This window comes from Morone saxatilis, unplaced genomic scaffold (genome assembly GCF_004916995.1).
Source record: "Morone saxatilis isolate NCDOM2014 unplaced genomic scaffold, NCSU_SB_2.0 Contig5, whole genome shotgun sequence".
In the NCBI taxonomy this organism is placed as follows: domain Eukaryota; kingdom Metazoa; phylum Chordata; class Actinopteri; family Moronidae; genus Morone; species Morone saxatilis.
Genome location: NW_023340095.1, coordinates 3196913 through 3205814, shown reverse-complemented (window position 1 = coordinate 3205814; position 8902 = coordinate 3196913). Strand labels below are relative to the sequence as shown.

Below are 8902 nucleotides of genomic sequence, written 5' to 3'. Positions count from 1 at the left end.
ATGCCACAGCGTGGCTTGCAGTCTCCAAGTTCAGGTGGTAAATGAAGGAGATGGCTAAAGGCAGACAAAAGTGAAGAGCTGCCCCTAAATGTAATGGTATTTTTGTGCCAAGTGTGGAATTGCGTGTCACTAAGAGTGTGAAACGGGTGCAGAAACCGGGACGCCTCCTAATGGGACTTGCCAGAAGACATATTGTACAAAAGGAGAAGCGCTGGGCCTTTACTACTCCACTCTGTCAGGCTTAGAAAGGGCATGTTGCATTTCACTGCTTTATTTTCTTTCACACACCGTAATATGCGCATGCACTGCTTTTCTCTTTTTGCTTTCTCTCTCTATATCCAAACGTTATTTCCTTTTCCCGCTGTGTAGGACATCCGTCAGCTGCGGATCAAACAGGAAGGTTTTGTCAGAGAAATAGCTGACCTGCAGGAGACGGTGGAGTGGAAGGATAAAAAAATTGGGGTACGGCCTCTGAGCCCTGGTCCAGCAGTTTTGTGTTTATCTTTAACACATTCAGCGTTTAGTTTTGCTGACATGACTTCAGTATCTCCTTTGCATGAAACTAAACGCCAACTTTAACTTCCACTTCTTTTCGCCTCCTCTACACTTTGCACTTTCTTTCACACTCTGCCACGTGGTGGCTCTGCTCAGGCCTTAGAGCGACAGAAAGAATACACAGATGCAATCCGAATTGAGCGAGATGACCTCAGAGAAGAGGTTGTGAAGCTGAAAGACATTCTGAAGGTACTCAGTCAGTGTGCGAATGCTTGTTTCTGTCTGCTGTGTGTAGTTTTGGGAAGCAAATTTGAACCTCTGAAGTGTAAAAATAAAGTTTTCAATATTGTTGTCACTGTAACTAAAGGAAAAACTGGATCATGGTTTATTTAAGGTAGAAAATAATTTACAAATTACGTTATATGACCAAACATACTAATATAATTATATTGCAACTTATTTTCAAGGTGTGTAATCTGTGGAGCTAATGTTTGACTTTTTATTTTGTCTAGAAACATGGAATAGTATTGGGACCTGATCTAAACATCAATGGAGAAATTGGTGAGGCCGAAGTTGACGGGTCCCCCAGTGCAGACCTTGCTTCCCAACCGGCTCCGGATTCACAGACTTCCCCAGTTGAGGGGAACAGCATGCTCGGTAAAACACATTATGGAATAAAAACTTCTTACTGCATGGCTTGGCATAAAACTGAAGACTTTCATTCCAAAAACAGAAAATGAATCAATAAAAATATTAACGTTAATACTGAGCATATACATGTTCCGTATGCATTGACCTCTGAATTTTCAAATGTTTAAATTTTGGAGTGAAATCTTTAGTTCCTGGTGTGATGATCCAGGAATATGTTACTTTAACTCTGATTTGCACTGACCTTATCTGGTGATTTTCTATATTTTTCTTGAGACTGAAACAGAACTTGGAAACAGAAAGTGACAAGAAAATGTCTCCACAAGATCAATTGTGCTGTTCTTGGACTAACTTTTAAGCCAATGTTGACAAAAATCATGAAAGTGCTCAGGACAATGGAAATTTTAACATTTGGACAAACTCTTTCTGTTGAGGAAGATTGTCTTACTACTAAATGGACATTGTTCCAAGATTGTTTTGTCAACTTTTTGTTATTGTAAACAATTTCAATGAAAACACCCAAACCAACAATGAAATGATCCTATCCTATAACAAGTATTGTCAGTGTATCTAAAGCATGACATATCTTATTTGTATGTAGAACTCATTGTCAGTGAGCTACACTCTAATACATATATACTCACAGTGCACTAAATGTGTATTAAAGTGCAGCTGAAAATAGAATTTTTTTAAAATAACATTTTGTGCTTGTAAAATGTACGTAGGAACCAACAGGCTTGTAGCTTAGGACTATAGACAGAGTAGGAAAGTAGTGAGAGACAGACCAATGCATGGTTAGTTTGTTTTGGTCTGTTCATGGAATTTGTTGACAACAAGAAAAATAAAGAGAAACACCAGCCTTATCCTTTAAGCAACATCTTGCTTCCCTGTAAAAACTAATATTACACTTACAAACTCAGCACACGCCTTGCTTTATGTTTATTACTAATGTTTTTGGCTTTTTTAAATGTTTCTTTTGCACCTTTATCATCATTTTAGCTAATACACATTGGTTCTGAATCACAACTAATGCAGGTGGTGTTGGTGTTTAAATGCTGAAAGATCTCTACAAGGTTGATGGTATAAAGCATTTGAGAGGTTTTTTGTTTGTTTAAAATTAGTTTATATTATATTGAGTATATATACTGTTTATGTATACTGTTCCTTTGAGCTGCCGGCTTCAGGCTTCTTGTCTTGTCACACTGATGTTCTGGGGATGAAGAACTTCCATTTCGATGTTCCTCCTGCCTTTCTTCTTCTTGTTCTTCTTGTGCTTCTCTTGGTCGTCTTGGCTCTGTGCATCTCTTTCTGGCCACTGAATCAATCAGGTGTTCTGCTTTACCTTGACCTCTGCTGCCTCCTTATGAAGATTACAGTTTTTGAAAATCATGTCTTAAATCAACATTGGCCCTCTATCATCGTATGCTCTTCATGATCTCTCAGGCAACACACAGAAGACTCAGTCTAGAAGTAACGGAGAGGAAGAGGTGGATCTGGAACAGCATCAAGAAATGTTTGAGGAAGCCAATGAGAATCACTTGAGCTCTGATATACTCTGTAATGTTGCCAGCATGGCCACAATCGAAACACCTAGCGAAGAACAGCCAACAGAAGTACAACAGACATGCTTAGCCACAGAAGAAGACAATGTTGACGGAAGTGGCCCCAGCAATGACTTAGATGTTGACATTAATGATGGTTCAATCACAGAAGCCAAAGATATAATCATTTGCAGTTCTGAGCCTCAAGGGATTGTAACAAGTTCTGAGGAAAATGTTCCAGAGACAGAAACGCCTGAGGGGAGAGATTTAGGAGAGACAAGTAATTCAGATTTAGGGGAGAGCGAAACTAAAAGCAGTAACGTCAATACCCACAGTGATGATATTAGAGAGTCATGTAATGACATTTTTGAAGAGCAAGGAAACAAACAGAAAGATGTTGAGGAAAGTAATTTGAGAAATACAGAATCATGTCATCAGCAAAAAGTCACCCAAGATATTATGAAAGAAAGTTTACCTGATGAGTCAGTCCCAGCTGTATCAAACACCGAACCTCAACAAGAGCCTGAGAACGCCGAAGAGGCAGACAATGACGAGGCAGAGGAAATACCAAGTAAACCTCAGCCTCAGGGTACTCCTGCTTCAGGTAAAAAGAGGAGAAAGAAGAAGAGAGGTAAAAAGAAAGGAGGAACACATGAGGATAAGAACCAACAAAAAGATGGAAAAGATCAAGGCAAAACAGAAAAAGACTTGGAAAAAGAATCAGCTACAAGAGGTAATGGGCCAATGACAAAACCTGATCTGGATGATTCTGTCACTGAAACCCTCAAAGAATCAAGGGTGGATCAAGTTAAAAATGAACAGGACAAGCAAGAAACTGAGGAGGTTGATCAAGTAGAAGCGGTGAAACCCACTGAATCCTTTTCTCACAATGAAACTCTAAAAGAACCAATAATGGATCATGTTACAGATGAGCACGACAAGGAACAAATTTTGGAAACGAACAACATAATTGAAGTAGAAGCCATGACAACTACTGAAACCGTTTCTCACATTGCAAGTCCCAAGGAAATAACAGTGGATCATGTTACGGATGAACAGAAAGAGGAACAAACTTTGGAAGCTGAAACAGTAGAAACGGTGGAGGCATTGGCTCCCTCTGAAACCTTTTCTTGCGATGAAACTCTCAAGGAATCCAGTACAGATCCCAAAAAGGATGAGCAAGATGAGGAACAAACTTTGGAAGCTGTAACAGTAGAAGTGGTGGAGGCAGTTGCATCCACTGAAACCTTTTCTTGCATTGAAACTCTCAAGGAATCCAGTACAGATGCCAAAAAGGATGAGCAAGGAGAGGAACAAACTTTAGAAACCGAGAAAGCAGAAGATACGGAATCTAAAACAAGTCCTGTTCCAGAGACCAATCTCAGTACTTCTGACATTAGTGACGACAAAGTTGCCGAGAACACTGATGGTTTTGACAAAGTGTGTACTTCCAGTGAAGAGAACTCTAAAAGTGGAACAGACATCTCAACTAATGGCAATGTCATCCACACTGAGTCAGATATTGTTCATAGTGCAGAGGTTGAAGGGTCTATTGAGGAGGTGAAATCTGAATGCGCATCTTACCCTGAAAGCACCGATAAGGAAAACACTGAAGCTGAGTCACATGTTCCAAGCAATGATGACATTGCTGTCGATGAATCTGAATCCTCAAACAATATTGAGAGTATGGATAACACACCGGCGACCAATGAAGACGGTCTCAAGAGCTTGTCTGGCTCAGAGCTGCCTTCTGAGCTGTCTGTGAACTCAGTCAGTGACAACACTCCCATCAAGGACTCTGATCCTGATCCCGAGGAGGCAACTGAGGTTATCAAAGATGATGAGGAGCCAGGAGCAGACACCAAACAAGAATCCCTTTTACCCAGTCAAGATGGGGATAATTCAGAGCTAAAACCTGACAGAACAGAAAAGGAGGAGTTGAACGGAGACTTGAGGGAACCTGAAAGTGTAGCTGAGCCAGACAGCTCCTCACAGGAAGAAAAAAGTGACAGTGCATCATTAACGAAAAACAGTGATCCACTTGACACTGAAAAATGTCTGTTGGCAACGCAGTCCGAACAATTGGATGAGGTAGAAAGCCAGCCAGATAATCAGATTGCTGAATCAAATGCTGAAGTGTCTTCTGAAACAGAAGAGATCAATACCATTGTCATGGTAAATACACCAGACTCTCCAAAAGAAGCTACTGAAAGTGGGCGTTCTGTCGAGCAGGACCACAGTACTGAAGAATCAGCTGTCGCAGAAGATCCAGAACATAAAAACAGTCAAAATGACCAGCAAAGTGAGATACATGTTTGTCCTTTGGAAGAAACCAGCAAAGACAAATCTGAGGATAATGATTCATGTCAACCCACTCTGCAGGAAAGTAATGAAGAGGATGGGGAAGACGAGGAAGGGCAGTCTTTTGATTTTGATGACATGGATGTGGAGGTGGCTATAGAGACAAATCTCCCTAAACAGGAAGAAGTTGAGGAGGGAGTTGAAGTCATGTCAGACGAATGCATCAGTGGTAGTTCAGGGCTGAACCAAAGTAATACAGAGTCAAATGAAAATACACAAGACAAGCCAGTTGAAAACAATGACGAGAAGTGTACGGTTGATGGGGGCAAGCAGGAAGATACACTAGATAAAAAGACAGATTCTGTGCCTCATGAGGAAGCCACACCTGAAAATGAAAATGTGTGTGAAAAGCAGAAAAACTTACCTGAGGAAGAAGTAGCAGATGAGCCCAGGCACATTAAAGAGGAGGGCAAGGTGTTGAATGTCGGAGATTCGGGTGTTGCTGCAGAGAACATTAATCAGGCAACGTCTTTACCTGTAGATGAAGGGTTAGATGCCATTGAGCATGAGTTGCAGGGTGAAGGTTTGGTTTTACCAAAGAGTGCAGACCAAGTGGCAAGCACTAAAGAGCCACCGCAGACAGGGAAAGACATGAAGAAGAACAGCAAGAAAGGCAAAGCCAAGGGCAAAGAGGACTGTAAGATGTCTTAGCTTATAGATGGTATATAATACACATATATATCTCATGATCTTCCCTTCACTAGTATTTGCTTAGCTGTTTACAAAGTGGTAGAAAACGTATGTGCAGAACCTTAGAACACTTTCTTTCACAAATGAATATTGGTGTAAGTATGTATATTCTTCTAATTAATCCATATGAACAGTCCAAGGACCAAACATGAGTAATCATTGAGGTCATATGTGGAAAAAATAATATTTGTGGAGAAATGAGAATATAAACAGTTTGGTAACAGTGGATTTTTACTATTGGACAATATTGCACTTGCTATATTTTGCTATTGATGCACATTTATCATGCTGCTTGTAATGTGTCGTGGTTAATATTGCTCTGCAGATGTATCACATTTTCTCATGCTGCATTCACCAGAACGCATTCATGTATTCATTTCAGGTGTCAAATTAAAAAACACAAATGTTAAGTGGTAATACTTTTACATGTCCTGGCTGTAATGTTGATGGTTAAAAAGGAAAAAAGACCCTGTTCTGTTCTCTGGGATTAATAAGAATTGTCTTCTTTTTGACTTAAAGACATTTCCATCCACAAGGAGTCTGAATTTGAATTCTAAAGCACAGACAATATATGATTAATGTATGTTTGCATTTTGTTGCACTTTGGAAAAGATGAATGTGCTACATCCACACTGAAATGCCAATAAATACTGCTGTTACCACTTCTGAAATGTTGATCTAAATGCATTTTTGTAATGGAATTCCTTGAGTAACCTCATGAAAAGAAATGTGAGCTCTTGGCAAGAAGAGTTTCTACCATCCTTTTCAGACAGCACATTTACACTTTTTACATTTACACAGCAAATTTTAACTTACTGTGTGAATGTAGTCCTACCAGCTGTGTGCTCTTGCATTGACCCTCTTCTCCACAGTTTGTGCATGCTAACCTCCCCCCCTCACACTCCGCTCCATCACTACCCCACGGATGCCTGCTCTGTTGCATGCATCAACCTCCCACCCCGACCCAGCCCCCCTCCCATCACCTCCTTGGCTCCTCCCACCCCTGGTATGTTAACTTATTTTTTTCTTTTTAAAGATGGACCGTAGCAGTTATGATTATTGTTGGAATTGGTGTTGTATTGTGGCCTGGCGATGCATGACGATCCTTTTTAAATTAATCATTTGTGACCAAGATTCAGATGTCAAATGAGACATTATTTTTGTCTTCTCAAACATGTGCTTTATCTTTCAGAGATTCGCTTGAGGAAACTGGTGGATGAGCGTGAAAAAATGATAGAGCAGGTGGGTCAGTGATTCATGAATGATCTGAGACAGTGCTGTTGGTATCTCCAAATTCTTCCATCAAATTTGGTCTTTTCACTGGATTTGTTGACTATAAGAAATGAGAATAATGCCTTAAAATCCTTTGAAACACTTGCAATATTTTCTATCATATAAATATATTATATACATGGTTTCTGTGGGAAGTCTAAAATCCAATAATCTGAATTTTAGGCCTTGAAATGTTTTTAAATATGATTTTGTTGTATTAATGAAGTTAATGTTGCTTCAGTTCTGTTTTTAAATGTGCTGAAACTACAAAATGAAACCAACATAGAACCAATACGATTTGCTTTCATAAAATAGGTCTTAAACTGCATTGCATAATGGTCTGAACAAGTCTTAAATTTAACCTGTTGAAACCTGCAGAAACCTTGCATATAATATCATTACCTACATAAATTGGAGGTGGCCAGCATTAGTGAAACATGCATAAAAAAATCCTCAGCTGAGAACTTGAGTGTGAGCAGTCATATGTTCCTCATGGTGTTCCTCATGGAGTGTCTGTCATTCATCAGCTGATGTGTTGTGGCTCCCTCTACAGGTCAAGAAATTAAAGGCCCAGCTGGATCAGAAGACACAGAGGAATGGCACAGAGAACACTTCAAGCCCAGATGGTGAAATTCTTGAAAACGGCAACGATCCAAACATATTAGAACTGCAGAGTCAGTATCCAAATGCATGAACAGAACCAGGTGCAGTTCGCTATTTTGTCTCTTGCAACTCAAGAATATCTGCCTTTGCTAAATCTTTACAGGAGATTCAAACAGACAAATAAGTGACTTGAAGTTCAAACTGGTGAAGGCTGAGCAAGAAGTCACGGCTTTGGAACAAAATGTAAGCTGAGGAATAACAAATTCATAGCATACCTAAAAATACGACGACATTCTCACTTAAGAAGTTTATTTTTTTTTTATTATTTTCTCGTTTCCAGGTGACCAGACTCGAGGGTCAGGTGACGCGCTACAAGTCTGCAGCCGAGAACGCAGAGAAAGTGGAGGATGAGCTGAAGGCAGAGAAACGGAAACTACAGAGAGAGGTAAAGCGTTTTTTTCTTAAGCCAAGTTTAGACCAAAGACGGGTTGACACTCATGTATCATCTGCATAGCAACAACTCTGTACTCCAGTATGAATGGAGATAGTGAGTTACTGGCTACAGTGGCATTTTATTGCCTTTAATTGGTAGTGACAGCTGAAGAGTGACAGGAAAGGGGGGAGAGAGAAGGTGGATGACTCGCAGCAAAGGGCCGCAGGTCGGATTCGAACACATAGCTCCTGCAGCAAGGACTCACATAGTGGCAGATAGAGTACCAGCTCTACCGGGTGAGCTACCAGGATGCCCCCAGTTGATTTTATTGATGAAACAGCGATACTATAAAAAATGAGTAGGAGAATTTGGAGCTGTCTATGGGTGCTCTTCATTCGAGTACATTTTAAAGCTTGTGTCATACAGACAATGCTGTCCCTCAAACAAATTGATGAGGTGATCCTGTCTTTTCCTGCGTACAAAATGCCATTTTGACCAGCTGACAGTTTGTAACTGACTTGGCCAGCTGACTGCTGAAGCTGGTGACGTGCCTTATGCTCTAAAACCAGCCACTGCAGATTTAACAAGCTGAGTCACTAAAAGGCATCAGCTGGCTTGAGCTGAGACCGCTCAGCTTACACAGCGGCAACTTTTCTCGTCAACGTTCTGAAATGGTTCCATCTCATCGTGAATCTTTGGTCTGAACTGAACTTTATGCTGCAGTAAAGACATGCTCGCTTATTTAAGAGGCTCTGTTTTAATTGCTGTCAATTCTCTGTCTCCCATATGACCCAATAGTTACGATCAGCGATGGACAAGGTCGATGAACTTGAGTCAAACAACAGCCACCTTTCTAAAA

At 40.4% G+C, this 8902-nt stretch overlaps 1 protein-coding gene across 1 annotated transcript in view; it reads left to right on the top strand.

Moving 5' to 3' along the window:
* Nucleotides 1–8898, top strand: part of lrrfip1a (leucine rich repeat (in FLII) interacting protein 1a) — a gene marked incomplete at its 3' end in the record, with an annotated part of 50104 nt that extends 41206 nt beyond the window's left edge. The window contains exons 20-28 of the mRNA XM_035676747.1: nt 51–90; nt 370–462; nt 652–744; nt 1008–1152; nt 6928–6977; nt 7561–7681; nt 7774–7853; nt 7951–8055; nt 8842–8898. Of these exons, the coding sequence (XP_035532640.1) occupies nt 51–90; nt 370–462; nt 652–744; nt 1008–1152; nt 6928–6977; nt 7561–7681; nt 7774–7853; nt 7951–8055; nt 8842–8898 (784 nt within the window). The remainder of the gene's footprint in view (nt 1–50; nt 91–369; nt 463–651; nt 745–1007; nt 1153–6927; nt 6978–7560; nt 7682–7773; nt 7854–7950; nt 8056–8841) is intronic.
* Nucleotides 8899–8902: the final 4 nt, after the last annotated feature.